Raw genomic sequence first — 20310 nt, forward strand, 5'->3', positions numbered from 1 at the left:
CTGGTATAGAACTGAAGACATCCAAAAATAAGAATTCAATGCATATTATCATTAATATTCTAGGTTTTTCAAAGTACTTCTGTAAGGCATATATCACCTCTATATCGGTGAATACAAAGTTAAGTGGAAGACTTAGTAAAAAACGACACAGGTATCGACTAGAAACAGTAGTTTCTTACAATTCTTTTTAAATTTTTATTTCAAGAAATAACAACAGTTATATGAATTGAATATTAATGAAATTTAATCTCAAACAACATTTCTCATACATGTAACATGGCAAGAGCTCTAATAATATAAAAGTTTAATTTCTAGACTTATTTAAGGAATGACTCTAATTCTTGGCCAAATAAAATGTTCCATTCAACTTAATGCTGTATTTATATAATAATATCTTATAAATAAAAATGCTAGAAAATATTAACCTTAAAACGGTAACCGTGCCCAATATAATGTTTTACAAATTCATGACAAATGATTTAAATGTAATACTCTCGATGTTATTTCTCTCAAAATTGAGTGTATCATAAACTACATGTGTATATGATTTGATATACTTGTATGAAAATTAAAACAAATAGTAATTACACATGACATAACTTACTTGATTAAATGACTCCAAAAACATCATTTTACACAAAACTCGTACTCCAAGATACAGCTTAACGTGTGTAACACTGGGCATATTCATCCTCTTTATGTTTAAATATGGTATTTTTGTGACTTTTGTGTTGAACTACAGTATATATAACATAGAAAAAAATATATAGAACACAGCATTTCATTTTCGATTTATTTTTTTTATTTATGTTTCTTTAGGATGTATTGAAACAAAAATTTACTTTCTCATTTTTTCTTCACATCCTGTTTTTCAAGTAAAGTAACAACCGGAGAAAGCGCATCTCTTATTTGTTTCTGTGAAAACATAAAAAATATTTACATTTCACCCTTCTTGTAAAATATATTGGTGCATATTTCACGTGAGGAAAATGAGAACATATGGTCTCTTCTTCTAATAAAGTAAGTATTTTTACGATACTCTGTAGTGACAATATCCTCATCGCTTTTCACTATCAATAGATGATTAACGCTGTCTGACTAACGAGTTACTTGCTGCAATCATACTCTCGATGTTTATTTTCTTCAATCATAATCTAAATTTTAAAAACTGGTAAATACTTTTAAATGAACACTTCGTATTTAGATAAATTTATTTCATTTTTTTAATCTAAACTTAACGAGGCCGAGTCTAATTCGAGTGCGCATGACTTTGCGCAGCTTTTTTATATCCATGCAGTTATTTGTGCGACATTCGTGCAGTTATTTGTGCCATAAATTTTGATTTTATTACAAAAATAACATTATCTGTAAACCCTACTGGTCTGAAATTGTGATTTTACGACAATAACTACGGAAATGACTCTAACAACGTCACCATTTTTGGATTTTGTAAGTAACGCATGACGTTGAAGAATGACGCATGACTCGCTTGTATGTTCAAGACGTCCATGGATATTATACTAAAAACTGAAGACAGAATATCCTAAGAATCATACTACCAATCTAAACATTGCTCTTTTTTATATACCGAAAAAATCATACGCGCCGATTATTCATCTGCACTGATACGTATTTATACCGTATTATTGCAATTTTAAAGGTATTGGCTTTGAACAAAATAAAATAAGTAATTTATTCCTAAACCTACCAAAATGGTGAAATTATTTGAAATTTTGAAATTTTCACAATTTGGTGACTTTTTACAATAACGTTCATCTACTTGAATGAAGAAATACAAAAAAAATATGGGGGAAATGTGATAATTTGGCGCTTTTCCAACAATTTCCCATAGGTTCCAATAGTGAAATTTGACAACTTTTGAGATGGCCCCCTAAAAATCGGGATGGTAAACATTCGATTTTTTATCTTAAAACAATAAACATAACAGTACAAATTAAATATCAAAAAATTATCAAATTCCGATCCCTAGGGTAGAAATACACAGTAATTAGACTCAGCCTCATTAAAAACAAGATATATTTACCTTAAGCAGTTTGTGATTGTGATAAAAATCAAGGCAAGGAATGGCAGAGTTGACTGGATTCCTTTATGGACGGCACAATTATTGGAAGGTAGGGCAATATCTACAAATAAAGTTTTCATTTTAAAAGTCATCAATTATTTTTTGTTAATCGTCATAAAATGTAAAATACACACTGTATTGGTAATTGGTTCCCACTGTTCCTTCTCCAGTCGTTTCTTTTGTTTCTTTGTCTGAAAAAAAGATGTAAGTTTAGACTTTGGACCAACCTTTGTAGATCAGTTATTACTTGAATCATTTTTCATTAAAGATGTTTTCATTTTTAAATGATTCTATTTCTAGTGAAGATAAAATTGAGGATTTAAGAATTCAAAAGCTGTAAACCCACAATTAATGTCAAAATTGAAAAAAACTTTAATGTCCCTGTGGAGAATGTTTCACTCATATGGGGACACCACCACTTGCCGGTGGAGAGCTGTTAAGTTTTCCCTATACTCGGCACGTACACTCATTGAGCAGTGAGGGATCTTTTTTCGTGCCAGCACCTATTGCGACACGGGACCTTGCTTGATAGGGTCTCACCCTAGGACCGGTCTCCACATCCCACAGTTGGAATCAAACCAGCGACGTAATGATCAACTCGTAACTCTTTGACTCTACTCTAGAGCAGACGCTCTAGATAGACATTTTGCCATGCGGGTGATATATTTTCCTAGAGAAAGACGTTGATGTTAATCTAGCAACAACGACTGAAGATAAACGTGATGAAGTTAGCTTTTTCAATCGTCAACCTTCCTTACTAATGCAGCAATATACCTTCATTACCTGCGCAAGGCATTTATATATCTCTCAGTTAATTCGATAAGCTAGAATACGCTCTACGTATGAACATTTTCTAAAATGGGGTTTTTCATATTAAAAAAAACACGTTGATGGAACAAGAATATCAGCATTCTCATTTAAAGCCATCTTTTTGTAAGATCTATGGTCAATACACTGACCTTGTAAGGAAATAAAATCTATTATTAAGTAAAATGCTGACTGGCGTTTTTCATACCCATTATTAGATCATTATCTACACACTAAATTATTAAAGGATTTTTCATTTATTTCCCGATCATTACAAGGAGCACCTTCATGGCACCTGATTCTACCTCTGATGTTTCGAGGTGTGTATTTGCACTGCTCCAAAATGTATATTGTTTAAAAGACTTTTGAGCTTGAATACTGTTTGTTATCTCTATATATTTCATTTCATGCCAAACACTTCAGAATTATTTGCAAATCACTCAGCGATTTCTATAACATAGTACCTGCAAAGTCCCTTATTAGAAATATTAGACAAAGGTGGTAATGTGAATTGACTCGTTTATATGAAACGTTCAAATGGAAATTCGGTGTAAATTCCTTTTTTATTCATTAATGATCTTTAATAAATATACCATCAGACTCAGGACAATTTGCACTGGTCTGACTACATTGACAACCACTCTTTGCATCACAGTACTGAAATGGTAAACAGTCACATTTCTGGCTACATCGCTTTCCAAAGTAGTTTACTGGACAGGTCATGGAACAGTTGGTTCCCCTATATCCAGGGTCACACTCTGAAAATACAGTGCTTTATTTTTTTGTAATTATTATATTTTTTCACAGGTAAAGCATTGCTCAAGGAAACAATCTCGGTAATACGATTTTCCTCGTTTTTATGCTAATTTTAAAGAGGCCGAGTGGTCGTGGACATTTTTTGACTATTTCTATCTCCTTTAGACGAAGAGCTCTGTATAAAGATATACAAAATGATCAAGTTTTAAAACTAGCATGTATGAAATTTTTCTTTGTCAAATGTTAGTTGACAGCTAAATATATCATATCTAAATATTTAAGTTATATATGGTGGGAAATATTTTGTTAATTTGTTGACCCCCAGCCTCCTTAAACGATATTCTATATAAATTACATTTCAGAGACATTGTGAAGTACAAATTTTATTATTCTAAAAAGTTGTCAAACATCTTTTCTTTATGGTACACATACCTATACACATGTTTCCGACTTGTTTAAAATCCTTACAACAAATCATGACTGTTCTACAATACAATGTTCATAATATATATCTCAAATTTGTTGAGAAATTCATGTATTCTAAAAATATTTTTTACCCTTAGGAAACACTCCACTTACCCATATCTACATATATTACTTCCGGTTAAATCTTGGCAAGATAACATAGACATGATTAAAGTGTACACAAAGAAGAAAACTTTAAGTCGCATTGTATGGCAATAATATAGATACTGTATCTTAAATCTTTTTTTATGAACAGTTTATTATTTTTTTTAAATGTTTCACTTGTAGTTCCTTGTTATAATCTCCGGAAATGGGCTTTTAATCTATGATACATGAAATATAGATTTTTACTTAGGATCACTCCAAATCGTTCTAAATTAAGAAACATTTTATAAAAACATTAATATATTGATATAATAATTATAATTAGATATCCTTTTATTGTTAACATTCCTCATCAACAGGAAACCCTCAATAGTATTACAATAACTTGTGTAATATATTGTTTTTTTGGCTATATGACTCGCGTTAATTGATTGATATGTAAAAAATATTTTAACTTATCACATGTTTTTAAATTCTATTTCATTATTTTATAATCATTTAAGAATAAAAATGTTTATTTTATTAAATATTATACAATTATTGCTGTGTTTTGAGGTCAATACAATGATTTAGCCATCTGAGGAGTACAATATTCACCGAGCCCGGAGGGCGAGGTGAATATTGTACTTCGAAGATGGCTAAATCATTGTATTGACCGAAAAAACAGCAATAATTGTTTTATTATATGATTCACTAATAAAATGATAAAACACGTTACTTGTTTGCATTTAATTAAGTCCTATCCAAATACAATTAAGACAGAAGCAGAATTAAAATGTTAATCGACCTTACAGGTCTTATTCATTCTTTTTTTAAAGTTTTTTTTTATCAATTTTAGTTGCCATGAAAAAAAGAATTATGTCAGTCTTTTTTCAAGGATAGATTTTTAAAGGAAGGAGTATTATCAGGGAAAACTGACTGCCAAAAAGTAAAAATTGCTGTTCAGTAAAAGTGTTGGAGGAGTGTCCCTGCATCCCCTCTTACCACCCTCACCCGTAAATATATATTCGCTTATGTTTTCTTCACGTGAGAAAAAGTTATAGTTAGTTTAAATAGCTTTCGTATCAATTTGGAAAATCCCGATCTATTTTTAGATCAATGTAGAGGAAATAAATCCTTGTATTGACCTGGAACGTCACGTGCAGGTCAATACAGCGTAGTATTTTTCTAACATAGTTGGATATCAGCCAATCAGAGAGATGGAAATTATTCAATCATATAATAAAACTTTTTATACCCTGGATATTTAAACTGGGTTCAAAAGGCTCTGAAAGTGACCTTTTTTAAGGACCAACAATTTTACAGTTTTCTTGAAATATGTTGAAATTGAAAATATGTAAATAATATCTCATCTGTTTTTTATACACGTAGTTACTCTCCTGAATTTTTGTTATAGAGTATATGATTCAAAGGCTTTAGGGAGCTTTCTCGTAAAATATTCGGTTTTCTCTAACCGTCGGTAATCTTTATATTTTTGAGTCCTTCTCAAGAGCCACTTCGACGAATTCATCAACACTTGAGACACATCATTCTTAAATTAAGGTGATTAAAATGTGTTCAATTGAAGACCACACCTATGAGTCAATTTAAAGTTAATGACTTTTTAAATAATTTCTCAAAATAAACGACTGAACCAGATAAGACTAAACGTATCTGAAATATATGTACATAATGCTTTATCTAAATTGAGATTTAAGCTTGTTTAAATCATTCCGAACGGACTTATAGGAAAATACGCATAAGAGTATCAAATGATCATATGAATGTGTAGGAGGATATAATTAAAATTTCCTTCTCATCAGGAACACCCAAGTCATGATTAATTAAATACTAGTAAATGATATATTTTCAGATTTTGACCCCCTGTCGAACACCAGTCGTGAGCTCCTTATTATTATCTAATAAACGTTATAATTCATATTTAATATGAATAGAATGGCCTAACAATATTTATTAAATACATCAAAGTTCAGCCTAGCTGCAGTTGGTTAGCTAATTCTTCATTATATTTGCCATTGACCTGCCTCCGTTAAAAAGCTATTGATTTTCATCGAAAAATCTTTCCGAGATAAAAACACCATATGTAAGTAGTATGGAGATAACGAACAGTATTCAAGACCACAAGTCCATTAAATAATAATACAAAATAGGAACAGAACAAACACGGACCTCCAAAACATCGAAGGTGGGATTAGGTGCCATTGGCGAGTAAGCATCCCCTGCTGACCGGTGTCGCATAATATTTGGTCCGCCTCGTTTAAAGGTCCGGCCGGACCAAATACGATAACATATTAGGTCCGTCTGGCTCTATAAGAAAAGGTCCGCCCTCGGCCTACTATACAAATTTTATGCCTGTGTTTATTCGATATTAATGGAAAAACTGCTGTTTTAAAATAAATTGAGGATTTAAAGTCGTATTAATAGCTAGTGTTTCCTCCAAGAGAATGTAGTAAACAATAAGTATGAAATTAATACATAAATAAAATATTTATTAAAGAAATGTATAGATTTATTGATCGAGTTTCCTGTCGGGAAGATGGGACATGCTTATTTTGTCGTTTAAATACACTGGTATCAACATTATCATTTAAAAAATTATTAAGAATACAAATGTACATACATTTACCTTCACCGCCTGTTTACTGGCAGATTAATCAGTATGCAATGAACAGATGAATGTTCTTTGTCATGATCGGGAAATACCGTAAAAAGTCCGTCGTCAATTCAGTGTATAAATAATAGACTAACAATTAGTATGAAAAACATCAGACAGCATTTGACTCGATGATAAATTGTATTTGCTGAGAAGGTCATTGTATCGACAATAGAACTTACGAAATAGTGACTTTAAACGTGACAGCTGAAAGTCTTGTTTCATCAACTTGTTTGTCAATAATTTACCTCGTTTTGGTAATTGTTCATGAAACATATGGAGATAACATACAGTATTCTTGAAAGGTCAAAAATTCATACGTAGAATTCTCAAAGCAGACGAAAATGCAAAACATGTAAATAAGGCAAGAATAACAAACTGATTAGACAAAAATATTAACAAACTCGTTTAAGGTAGGATTCTTCTCTGATTTCTGACTAGATGGAATATTTAAAGTACATTTGTTGATATGTCTTATATATTTAGATATAAGAGATTTGCAAGATCATAATTTTTTTTCTTCATAACAATTATACAACTTTGAACAGAAATGGTAAACTGCATTTGAAAACTAGCAGGGACTATATTTTTGGCGGAATGGTGCCGTATGAAAATATCTTTTCAGCCTCTCAAAATTATTATAGAACATTGAATTTAGTTATAATTTTTACGCAATCAAAGACAAGACGAAATTTTCAAATGTAAGTTAAATTATTAAGAAGGTACTAAAGTTTCAAAATATATCAAATAATTAAGATTTTTCACACATACTAGAACAATGTTAGCTTTAAAATGCTTCAAATCTAAGAACAGATTAGAGCCAAAAATCCGTAAAAAGTGTTTTTTCTCTCTTAGTAAACGATCAAAACTTTTAGTTTTTGTATCATTTTGTACCTTTATGTGACAACTTTACTATATATGACAACTGGAAAAAGTTAAGTATAGGAAGCATATAAAAATAACTAATACATCCTAAAAATTTAAGAAAAGTAGAGGAAATTCGGATTAGAAGATATCCATTTTATTTGACATTTTTATTTCAATTATACATGTCAGTTCGGTAATATCATCTTATAGGCCCTATATGGTAGTATCTTTTTATGCAAAAAGAAAAACATTCAGTCTTTTGAATTACAAGTAGGGATCGCATGATTGAAAACAGTATTTTTTTTCTTAATGTCCAGGAAAAAGGTAATGACCTTGACCTGACTTTGCCTCTAATATCAAACTGTCAAATTTAATCTCACAGATACCACCACTTAGTGATATTGTCCTCTTGATTCTGTGAAAATTTCATAAATTTTTAAATACAAGAAATGTGAGAAGAATCCTACCTTAAGGTTTCGTCAAAGGTCAACATGTCTAAAAAATTATTTTAACAAAAGCTCCAAAACTATGTGTGGTATAAAGTCAAAACGTTCACAGTTTATAAATATATCATTGATTAATAGATAGAAAGTATCACTTGATAACAAATATTTTTAAAAAGATATTTTTTGAGAAAAGTTGTATCAGAAAATGTGCATATTTAAAGAAAAATGCACCTGCATAATTCTGTCTTTTTTGTGAAAACCATCATTGCAGAAATAATATAAGTTTATCACTGAAGGGCAAGTTGGACGGGAATGGTCTCTGAAAGGCTGTTATTGAAAGCATGACAAGACCCCTATAGAATCCGCCATTTGCAATGTACTTTCACATTAAAGTCTTAACATTTGGAAAAAATAAACAGGGAAAACAACTTTCCAGAGGCTATCCAAGTCCAACTTGCCCTTCATTGATAAACATATTGTAGCTTAAATTATTTTGTTAAAATTTTAAGCCAAGTTTATTTTATACAATTTGCCAAAGCCCTTCCCCTTATGCCTCTTGTTTACGTTTACCAATATTATGCAATAGGCATGCAGATTTTTGTGTCCATCAGTCATTGGTCAATAGGTCAAGAGTAGCAAGTCACGTGACTTCTTATCTTTTGATGGTCCTGGACAGCGTCAGTACCAAGCTATTATTGTCTTCATTAATCCATAGGATTACTTAATAATCATCGATCATCCGATTTGTGTGTTTGTGTATTTACTTTCTGTGTACTTAAATTGTGTTTTTGACGATGTAATTCTGGGAAAAACACTTCATTAATTAGTGAAATTGTGATATAAAAATCACGTATCTCAAAAACAACAATGGCGACCAGGAGAAGTGCTAAAAGACAAAGAACCTCCGGTGATTCTCTTGACATGACAAATTATTTAAATTGGTCCGCCGTTGTTCTTCGTGAAAAACTGTTAGAGGCGAATATAAGCGCTTCTTCCAATTTTCCTATCTCTGTGTTGCGTAAATTGTACCAGGACAATGTGTTGGGAAAAGATATTGACGCTTCAAACAGACAAATTGAAAGCAGGGCCATCGATGTGAATACCGCGGAGAATTCCGACCACACAAACGGTTTTCCCGGACAATCTTTGAATCTCCAAAGTTTGCCTGCGGTATCCGTAGCAAATACGACATCCTTTCCAAGTACGACTTATCCAAGCGCAACTACTTCCGGTGGAAACCCAAGCTCAGCTACTTCGAGTTCCCCAGCAGTTATCGAGTCGCTTGTGCACACAGTTCAAAGCCTCCAAACGATGGTCTCGAGTTTAACTACCCTTATTTCAACGAAAGACACCAACTCTAACAGCTTGCCGTCATTTAATTTACAGCAGTTCTACCAAACGGTGAACGAAAATACTCAGAGCCCGAGGAAATTCGGCACGAACCCGGAGGAATTGCCCCAAATGGAATTGATTTCCAATTCCATCCGGAAAAACATCATCGACGGTAAGGATATTAATCTAGCTACATTGCTCATTCCTTATTATGAAATTACTACCTCAGAAAAAGAGAAACCAGAAAAGGAAGATATCCGACTTAAAAGGTGCCTCACCATTGCGGAGTTTTTAACTGCTTTCGGAAAATATAAACGATGCATGTGCCAGGCATTCCCTAATCGCCGAGAGGAACTTGATCAGTACGAAGCCAATATCATCGACATATACAATGTTTATGGAGAAAGGTTTTACGAGTATCACAAACTATTTTCTCTTAGGAGTGCCAATGCCTTGGCTGTTCACAAAATTAAAGTGGACTGGTCCGTGAGAGACAGAGATCTCATTCAACTGATTGCATCAAAATCCAGATCCTGCTCAATCTGCGCAGAAGTTTCTCATGATACTAGGTTTTGCCCACAATCACAGAGCAATGCAACAGCCACTTCTCATCAATCAAACAGTAATACAGATAAGCACGGCAGAAAGAGGCTTTTACATGATGGTCAAGAAATTTGCAATAATTTCAATTCTACTAGGAAATGTGGAAGGAACAACTGCCCTTTCCTTCATATTTGCAGCCATTGCAAGAACAAGGAACATTCATTGCTCACTTGCAATGCTAAATCCTCCAAATCTAAGAATATATCTTCCTCTACTGCCAATCCAAAATGACTACCTGTTCCAGGATCTCCATGCTCAACAATTAACATTCATCAGTTGAAACTAGAACTTGAAAATCATGACAATCCTAACTTTGTTGCTTACATTCTAGATGGTTTTACTAACGGATTTGACACTAAAGTGCAGAAAACAGACTTGAAAACACGAGAATGCAAAAACTTGAGGTCAGCTTTACAGAACATGGATACAGTTGACGAGTTGCTGTCAAAGGAAATTGAAAAAGGTTTTCTTTCAGGACCTTATGAGGAACCTCCTTTTGAAAACTACAGAGTGTCTCCTCTAGGAATTGCCGAACATAAGTATTCTAAAAAGAAAAGGCTAATCGTAGATCTTTCTGCACCTCACAACAATGAAACTCACCCTAGTATAAATGAACTCATTGACAAAAATCAATGCTCTCTTTCCTATGTGAGTATTGATGATGCCATCAAAATTATTGTGCAAAATGGTCAAGGCTCTCTGATGTGCAAGACTGATATCTCAGATGCCTTTAAACTTATTCCCATATTACCTTCTCAGTACCATTTATATTGTGTGAAGTGGAGAAATTTATACTATTACTACACTCGTTTATCCTTTGGATGTAGATCTAGTCCAAAGATCTTCGATCAGTTTTCCCAAGCAATTTGCTGGATAGCACAAAACAATTACAAAATCGAATCTATACTGCATTTGCTGGATGACTTCCTAACCATAGATAAACCAGATTTTGATGCGGATCGGACCATGGCCCTCCTGACAATGATCTTTAAAAAGCTGAACGTTCCAATTGCTTTACACAAGACCATGGGCCCAGAGACTGTTATGGAATACCTTGGAATAATTCTCGATTCTTCTAAAATGCAAGCACGACTTCCTCTAGATAAAGTTCTTAGAATACGAGAAATGTTGGAAACTTTCAGCGTGAAGAAAAGCTGTACAAAACGTGAACTGTTGCAACTTTTGGGACATTTGAACTTCGCCTCTCGTGTAATTGTACCGGGTAGATCATTTGTTTCTTATTTGTTGAGCCTAGCATCTTCTGTGCGCGAGCTTCACCATTACATTCATCTGACCTCAGAGTGCAGAGAAGACATCAGAATGTGGAAATTTTTCTTAGATCAGTGGAATGGCATATCATTTTTCTATGATATCGAAAGAACTCCAGCTAATAGTATGCATTTGTATACAGATGCATCATCTACCCTTGGATTTGGGGGATATTTCAAAGGTCACTGGTTCAGTGACAAATGGCCAGATGATTTACCAAGTGAACAAGACAAGGACATATCTATGGCACTCCGTGAACTGTACCCTATCGTCGTAGCTTCCATTCTCTGGGGACATCATTGGTCTACCAAAAGAATACTTTTTTATTGTGACAACTTAGCTACTGTGAATATTATACAAAAGGGGCGATCTAAAGTTCTTTCTATTATGAAACTAATGAGACAGTTAACCTGGTGTTCAGCTAAATTCAATTTCTGCATTTATTCTGAATTCCTTCCAGGTAAAACTAATGTAATCGCAGATGCTTTATCTCGATTTCAGATAAACAAGTTCAGAAGCCTAGCTCCTCAAGCAGACAGACACCCTCATCCTTGCCCACCCCTGCAGGATGTCCTTTGGAAACCTCTCACAGAATAGAAGCTTTGATGGAAGACTCCATATCCATTTCAACTAAAGCTACGTACAACTCCGGATATCAAGCCTTCTTAAAATTTAGTCGTATGAACAACATGTGTCAAAGTGTGTCAGAAGCTGCTTTAATGGAATTTGTCACCTACTGTTACGATTCCATGAACCTGACTTACCAAACAATCAAACTTTACCTCTGCGGAATTCGACACCATCTCATTCTGCTCGGTATACCTAACCCTTTCACCGATTCGGCAGGTAATCTACCTAGATTGCACATGCTACTAAGCGGTATAAAAAGACAAAGTCAATCCTACCATCCAAGCCGACAACCTATTACTTACAATGTGTTACAAGACATGTGCAGCGTGCTTCAAAACGGTGTGAATTCAAAATACATGGATACGTTAATGACAACAGTGTGTGTAGTGGCTTTTTTCGGCTTCCTCAGATGTGCGGAATTTACATGCAAAGCAGCTTTCGACCCTCACATTAATCTGTGCGTAAGCGACCTACAATTCTACAATGACCACGTCGTTCTCTTCCTTAAACAATCCAAGACTGATCCGTTCCGAAAAGGATTAGGGATCAAGTTGTTCAAAAATAATTCCGTATTATGTCCATTTGAACAACTAAAGAAATACTTAGCTACAAGAAATGCCATTTTTGACCCAAAAATGCACCTCCCCCTGTTCATCATGGAAAATGGAAGTGCCCTCAGTCGGTGTAATTTTTTGACTATGTTAAGGGATTTACTGAAGCGTTCAAACCATGGCGACAGCTACATCACTGGACATTCCTTCCGAATTGGTGCTGCTACATCTGCAGCAAAAGCGCGCATCGAAGACCACCTTATCAAATCACTAGGAAGATGGACCTCCGATTCATATACGCGATATATCAAAACACCAGACTCAGCCATTAAACACGCGCAACAGTCCATGCTCACCACCAGTTGACTTCTGCAAGAGATTCTGTAAACATTGTTTAACAGTCTGATGACTCGAACATCATTGTGAATGTGTACATAGTGTTTAATTCTCAAATTTTTTTTTTTTTAAACTTGTTGTTTCCTGATTACAGAGTAACTTTTTATGCTCTCATTCAAATTTAAGTATTGTTTATAACTTGCTTTGTATTTCTTGTGTCGTTATCATGTTGTTATAATTTTTTTTTTTTTTTTGTATAAAACAGCTTACTATGTTGCTGCCTAAGACGTTATTTGTAAAAATTTTCTTTTGTCTCGGTTAAATCTTGTTCTTATTTTCAATTGAACTCATAGTTAACATGTATGTATTACCATGGCGTACAATTATAAACACTTATGGGGCACTCAGTCACTCAAAATTTCTTTTTTTTTTCGTTCCTGAGTTTTGGCCTTATTATTGTCATAATTTCCCCATTACAATTTTATAATCAGCTAAAACTTCCTTTTTGGTAAAATTCTAGAGCAGAGTTTACAACTTTCGTTGTAGCAGTACACTCGTACTGGGGAATTTCTACCATGTGGATCTTCCAACTCTGTCTTGCTGGGTTCAACAATTTTCGTTGTGGCGATGTCTCACACATCGGGAAGATTCTACCATGTGGATTCTTCAATCCAGCAAGTTCTCATGGGTGACTGAGCCAGTTTTCGTCCAGTATTGTGTAATTGAATTTGTAATGTAAATATTTTTACTTGTCTTATTTGTTGTTGGTATTTACTATAATGTTGTAAGATAAAGAATTCTTGAACTAGATAAAGACTTTTGAAATATCATACTTTGTTTTGTATTAGAAATAAATTGTAGCTTAAATTATTTTGTTAAAATTTTAAGCCAAGTTTATTTTATACAATTTGCCAAAGCCCTTCCCCCTTATGCCTCTTGTTTACGTTTACCAATATTATGCAATAGGCATGCAGATTTTTGTGTCCATCAGTCATTGGTCAATAGGTCAAGAGTAGCAAGTCACGTGACTTCTTATCTTTTGATGGTCCTGGACAGCGTCAGTACCAAGCTATAAACATACATGTATTTTGTTTCTGAAATAATGGTTTTCACTAAGAGCGCTGAATTAATTGGGTGTATTTTTTGAAAATATAAACATTTTTAAGAAGACTTTTTCTCAATTAATATTTTTCCAAGTATTTTTTTTTCAAGTGATACTTTCTATCTGTTAATCAATGAATAATTTATAAACTGTAAAAGTTTCAACTTTATACCTCACAGAGTTTTGGGGCTATTAAAAAACGAATTTTTTGACATGTTGACCTTTGACGAAACCTTACAGTAGACATTTCGTTTGTATGCATCGTGGATTAATATAAAAGGTAGCAATTGTCGCTTCGCCATTTGCTTAGCACTTTGAAATGAAAGTTGCGGATCCTTTGGATGAGACCTTAAAAACCGAGGTCCCGTTTCACGGCATGTGTTAGCTCGATATAGATCCTTCACAGCCCAGTGGTTGTGAGTGCTGAGTCTAAATTTCAATTTCAACTCTGATGAATAGTGACGTCTCTAATTCTGTACATAAAAAGAACCATCACTCTTACAAAACAAACTTAAACACACATCAGACACTCGGAGTTAATTTCCTTATGCAACCAAAACAATCGAATTTAAGATATAATTATCTATCAGTATTATAGGTTAAACAACATTACTTTACTACAATTTAGCAAAATGTGCGTACCTGAGCACACGTAAACCAAGAAAGGGGTTGGTCACAAATACAAGACATATTATTAGTAGTAAAATTTTAATACGATAATATAATAATTCTAAAATTAACAGTATCAAATTAGTATTGAAATAAAAAAAACATCGCATCTTGGTCATATTATATTCTCCCAATGAAACAAATGCTGAAGGAGGTTTCTATTTATCTATTTATGTAATGTTTATTGTCTACAATTAACTTATCAAAATAATTATTGATTCCTTTGCATAGTCCTCTAAAAATGATCCCTTTGCCAGCAAAATAAATTTCAGAAATAATTCAAATTAGAAATGTGAAAAGATGATTTACGGTGTATTAGTGTTAAACTTTTGAAAGTACAAAAACATGATTCGGGAAACCTAGGAAATACGATACAAGAAGATCTTGAACAATTTTCAAACTCACTAGTCCATTCAAAGAATAAATTAGGCAAACATGGACCTTGAAAACATCAGGAGTGGAAATAAGATAAAAGGAGTAGGCATCACCTGTCAACCGGTCACAATTTTCCGTGTTATCCTTGTGATTGGAGAAACGAAAAAAACGTAAATAATTCAGTATGAAAACTAGAGCCGAGCTCGTTGCAAAGCAACGAGTAGGTCTTCCGTTGGAGCTGTGGACAGGAAGTGCCGACCTTGGGTCAAGGTCACTTCACTTTCTTATAAGAACAACCTCTATTCTAAGTATGAGCCTCTTGTGAATCTTAATTACAAAGTTATGGTTAAACATTTTTTCTCTCTGTCAGTGACTTTGATTTGCCTTCATCAAGGTCATGACACATCTTCTAATTATAAATAATCTATGTTTCAAGTACGAGCCTCCAATGATTTTTATTTATTAATTCGTAGCGTGGAAAAGAAAACATTTTTTCTGTAGGTGACCCTGATCTCTATACAGAATTACCTTAAATCTGTGTCAAGACAAACCCTCAATCTCAAACAATTTTTTTTTATTAAAAATTCATAAACCTGACAGGCATTTTACAGCTTTTTCTGTCAGTGACCCTGAATTTGTTAAAATGGCATTATTTTTAGTCACGGAAACGGAGAAACGGAGGAAACGGAGGACCATAAGCAGTCGATCAAAGGCCAGATTGAATTTATACTATTTTCTGAATCAAAATAATACAAAACCTTTTTCTCACAAGAAATCTCTGTATCAAGTATGAGCTTCCAGATATTCTCGATTACATATATAAATGGCTCGGACAAAACATTAACTCTTTCTCTAGTGACCTTAAATTTGTCGTAATATTGTCTTGAACCAATGCCATGACACACCCTAGAGCCATTGGAAATCTTTGTATCGAGTAGTATGAGCTCCCAGATTCTACATAAATTTAAAGCCTGGCCTGGGAAAACCTTGAGAGGCAGAAGGACAGCTGGACAGTGAAAAAGACAATGTTATTCCAAACCCATCCACCCCCACCCCACCCCCAAAATACACAATTACTTTGTTTGCGGTGGTACATCTTCCTATTTAAAATTTTGAATACCTATTCCGGTCATGATTTGAAAAATAGTAATCTTTATTACATGTATATCAGGAAGCTTTCGTACGTATGGTTTCTCATTCTTGCCCAAAAGTTCGTGAGAATATTTTTTTTAAAGACCCCCTCCTAATTTAGCTAATCGTTTTTCTACAATATCTTCATTCTATATCCCCCCCAAGGTTGCTGATCATGATGAAAAACACGTTAGGCCGAAACAACATGGGTTTATACACGCCGTTCAATTTATTTACATTTTACATACAGGAGGAAGCGCATGGATGAAAGATTAAAGAAAATTCCGGATGTACAACAGCACCCGTGCATGGACTTCATTTTAGTACTACATATTGTGCTTGAAGTTGAATAATATCTATAAATAAATTTAATTAAAATAGGAAACGGAGATTATTTTTAATAGAATAAATTAGACAATATATTTGATACAAGAACTATCTGATAAATACATGTATATATATGAGCAAGGCGAGTCTCTCTCTCTCTCTCTCATTCATGTATTTTTTAACCAAGAAAAATAATTAGCGTAAGATACAAGTTCATTATTTTAAAGAAAATACTCAATTACATGTACATGATGTATATACGGTAAACGATACAAATGGTTTGATTATGCTGTCGGTTATGATTTTAACAATTAAAATTAAGTCGTGAAAATGTAGTAATTACATGTAATAATGATAAATTTGTAATATTCAGTACCTGCAGATTGTAATAAAAGTTCTTAAATTTTCAGTTCTGGAAATACGATGCAGGTTTAATATTACTTCTTACATGTATAACCTGCTACCGATATTTAATCACGGAACAAATGAAAATTAAATGTTAGCACATTATACATGCTATACTTAACAAAATAATTTACGGTTTTTGAATTAATTATAAAAACAAATTAAGTTTGCTTCATTGCTTTAAAATCTTAAATTATTTTTTCAACTTTACTATCAAACCTGTAATATAAATAGGCATTGCGCAGCACAGAAGTCGCTTATGAAGTTTAGACGTGCCAGAGTTACATGAACCTATCGATGTTTAATCCATTTCATTGACTATAATTCTATCCATATGATCCGGAGGATTCTTTTTAAAAGTTTAAAGTTGGTATAACCATATGGGAAATAATCTGTGATAGGGAAAAATGTGTATGAGAAAATTTTGTTATTGAAAACGGATTTATTAAATCAATAATGGTTCAAGTAAAGTAACTGCAGATCGCTAGTCCTTACGCAATGTATCATCAAAATGAAAAGTAAAGTTACAAATGATGCTAACGAATATTTAAAAAAAAAATAACAAAGACTGATTAATGTAAATGTCCCAGCGTTTTGTACTAAAAATAAAATCTAAGGCATTTTAAGATGGCGGTATTATATAGAACACTCAAGTCTTGTACTGCTAAATAAAATCGTTCGTTCATCGAAATGAATTTGAATGGGAAAAAATCTCTTAATATTTATCTTAATTCACATTTATAATTTTCCGAATGGAATTGCGGGGACGATGAATGAAAACCACGTATGCAAATTGGTATGCTGATCGTTCAAATACACATTATTGCGATCTACGCGATGATTTTTTTCCCGTGAATTAGAAACTTCACTCCCACTTACAATTATCATGCATGTGTACGTGTAGTTTAAGATTCATAAAACAATTACCACCTCGATAAATACAGAAAAATAAATTGTTGCAAACCCAGCTATTAATTGTTTATTCGGCTATTAAAAGGCATGGAACTTGAAATGAATAAATACACAAGCGATTAGGACTGATTAAAACAAGCGTAAAATAGAGTGAAATTAAATAAAATGAAAGAGTTAACATGATTTCAATTGTTGCGTGAGCAGGCCAAAGAAAGCGATTAAAATTCAAAATGATTTTATGCAACCAGTGTTTGGAATAAGATTATATAAAAGATCGGTAAAGTAATCTTATTTATTTGATATGATTAAAAACATAATTTCCCATTAATGAATAGTTCTTTGTACAAGATATATTTTAAACACGATCACAAATACTTGTTTTGTTTATACCACAGGTGGCTAGTACACTGGTGACCTCGTGGGAATCGCGCGTTATCATGGTTATATTACATAACTGAAAACATCGAGCTGACGCGGAACTTGGAGATCGTAATATGCATACAGCTAATGATGTCAATTATTCAATGCATACAGTTTAGAATTACTTACATAGTTTGTTGTAATAATAAACGTATAAAGATAGATTTAATATTCTCCGCTTTTGAACACTATTAAACTAACTAAAAAAGAAGAAAAGAAAGACTAGTTGTAATAGATAATTTAATAGCGAATCATAAAGCACGTTTAAAACCTTATTTAAAAGAAAATTAACATTAAATACCGTTGGGTATATAATTGATGGCAAGTCTGTTTAAGTTAAACACATGAAGAGGCCTGATTTCCTTTCCGATTGGAAAACGCTACCTGTTTACCTGGCCTGCTTTCTACTACGTATTATGCAATACCCCCTGTATAATCGAACAAAACAACATTTTCCTCAGATCAAAAAGGTGTAAAAGAACAATTTTGACCGCATGATCCAGATCGAAATATTTACCGTTTTTGAGTTATAAATCAAAAACTTTCAAGCGCCCTAGATCCCTAATTAAAGGGGCCAGCCCCTTTTGAATAGAATTATATGAAATCCCTTGCAATTATGCACAACTTTTGTTCTACATGTCTTAACAAAATATTTTTAGTTTTTAAGATATAAAGAAAAATATGTCGAATTTTTTGCTGTTTTACGCGTTCTAGATTTTGACCCCTCTCTAGCGCCATTTTTAATGCAAAAATCAAAAAACAAAAACCGATGTGCACAACTTCAATGCTTCCTCTCCTCACTTTCAAAGGGTTTTGTGCTCCAATTATTACCTTTTCTGAGCCTTTGTCTGGAAATCGGAGGTATGAAAAATTTAATCAAAGGGCAATAACTCCTTAATAGAAGGTAATTTCCGAATTTTGAAACAGTATTCTAAAAGGGTTTTAAAAAGTCTAAAAGCTCTGAAAATTTGAACAAAATCCGTTCAGGAATGAGGAAGATATGGAGCGTCAAAGTTGGCGTCTAGGAAGAAAACAAAAAAAAGAATAATAAGAATAATCTTAATCATCAGAATCAGTAGAAGGTCTTCCGTTGGAAACGGAAGACCTTAATAATGGACTAACGATAAATGTGAAAAACGTAAGTTAGCATTTCACTAATCATAGATTGTACTTGCTGACAAGGTCATTGCATGGACCAAAATCTTGCAAATTTGTGACTTTTAATGAGATTATGAATATCCTTTAAGCTTGTCTCATCAACTTGATTTGCTATACCTTGCCCCGTATCAGAGATTGTTCATCCGTTAAACATGCTCTTACGTATTGAATCAACTGAGAGACATAATTTGATGGCATGAAAAAGCTTTTGCAATCAATACAACAAAAATTATTGTAAAGTCAGGCAAGTTACTAGTATACTTATCTTTCTGCTCTGCAATTAAAACCTGTCCGGATTCTATGATTTAAACATATGAGCTATCTTGAGAAAGAACTTTTGTTGAAGGGGAACTTTTTATTCTGTCCTTATTTATTGCATTATATTATATAACTTTGCACAAACACTGTATGGAAAGTGCTTATCGAAAATCTACTTGATGTGGATCACTTGCTGATTTTTTCGTTATATTCGATCATGACAAGGAGCACACGGCGGGTGTGACCGGTCAGCAGGGGATGCTCACTCCTCCATGGCACTTAATCCCACCTCTGATGTTTTGTCGTTCCGTATTTGCTCTGTTCCAGTTATATAATGTTTTATGGACTTTTGATCTTGAATACTGCTCGTTATCTCCATACTTTTCAATTGCTATATTGCTTTGGGTATTATGGTTTAATGTGGGTAATAAAATAAATATGGTTAAACACAATTTTAAGTAATAAGGCAACACATGAATCCCTTATGGAATCATTGGAATAATTGTAGAATTATCTGAGTAAACTTTTAAATGAGACCTGTCATGAATTCAATACCATTTACTAAGTTTGTATGGGATTTTTGCTTATTTTGAATTATTTCAAAATGTTCTTGGTTATTTTAAAACTACCCCCGGTATATTCTGATGTAA

The 20310-nt window shown here is 33.2% G+C and overlaps 2 protein-coding genes across 6 annotated transcripts; one reads left to right on the forward strand and one right to left on the reverse strand.

The window, feature by feature from the left end:
* Positions 1–242: 242 nt before the first annotated feature.
* LOC134238894 (protein draper-like) lies at positions 243–4385 on the reverse strand. 5 transcript variants are annotated; one of them, XM_062721010.1, is made up of 6 exons: positions 4226–4382; positions 4079–4131; positions 3484–3648; positions 2218–2268; positions 2045–2144; positions 243–915 (listed from the first exon to the last, which is right to left on the reverse strand). In XM_062721010.1, exons 1-6 carry the CDS (start codon positions 4315–4317, stop codon positions 906–908), a joined length of 471 nt encoding a protein of 156 aa, XP_062576994.1. In that variant the 5' UTR covers positions 4318–4382; the 3' UTR covers positions 243–905. The 5 variants fall into 5 exon arrangements, with proteins under 5 accessions (XP_062576994.1, XP_062576993.1, XP_062576992.1 ...); XM_062721009.1 differs by having other exon boundaries at positions 244–1154; positions 2218–2274; positions 4226–4377; XM_062721008.1 differs by having other exon boundaries at positions 246–915; positions 2218–2274; positions 4226–4377.
* A 4652-nt stretch (positions 4386–9037) lies between these two features.
* Positions 9038–13733, forward strand: LOC134238895 (uncharacterized). Its single transcript, XM_062721013.1, has 2 exons — positions 9038–9686; positions 11888–13733. The coding sequence occupies exons 1-2, from the start codon at positions 9050–9052 to the stop codon at positions 12931–12933; spliced, it is 1683 nt and encodes a 560-aa protein (XP_062576997.1). The 5' UTR covers positions 9038–9049; the 3' UTR covers positions 12934–13733.
* Positions 13734–20310: the final 6577 nt, after the last annotated feature.

This window comes from Saccostrea cucullata, unplaced genomic scaffold (assembly GCF_032062105.1).
Source record: "Saccostrea cucullata isolate Sc308-1 unplaced genomic scaffold, CSIRO_AGI_Scuc_v1 ctg383, whole genome shotgun sequence".
In the NCBI taxonomy this organism is placed as follows: Eukaryota; Metazoa; Mollusca; class Bivalvia; order Ostreida; family Ostreidae; genus Saccostrea; species Saccostrea cuccullata.

What these genes read in the sequence shown, in the direction of transcription:
- LOC134238895 (XM_062721013.1), top strand. Translation starts at nt 9,050, where the DNA reads ATGGCGACCAGGAGAAGTGCTAAAAGACAAAGAACCTCCGGTGATTCT. An exon ending in CCGGAAAAACATCATCGACG is followed by an intron (nt 9,687 to 11,887) that starts GTAAGGATATTA and finishes TCTCGATTTCAG; the next exon opens with ATAAACAAGTTCAGAAGCCT.
- LOC134238894 (XM_062721008.1), bottom strand. Translation starts at nt 4,317, where the DNA reads ATGCGACTTAAAGTTTTCTTCTTTGTGTACACTTTAATCATGTCTATG. An exon ending in AGTCGGAAACATGTGTATAG is followed by an intron (nt 3,649 to 4,078) that starts GTATGTGTACCA and finishes CTGTATTTTCAG; the next exon opens with AGTGTGACCCTGGATATAGG. An exon ending in AAATTGTCCTGAGTCTGATG is followed by an intron (nt 2,275 to 3,483) that starts GTATATTTATTA and finishes TCTTTTTTTCAG; the next exon opens with ACAAAGAAACAAAAGAAACG.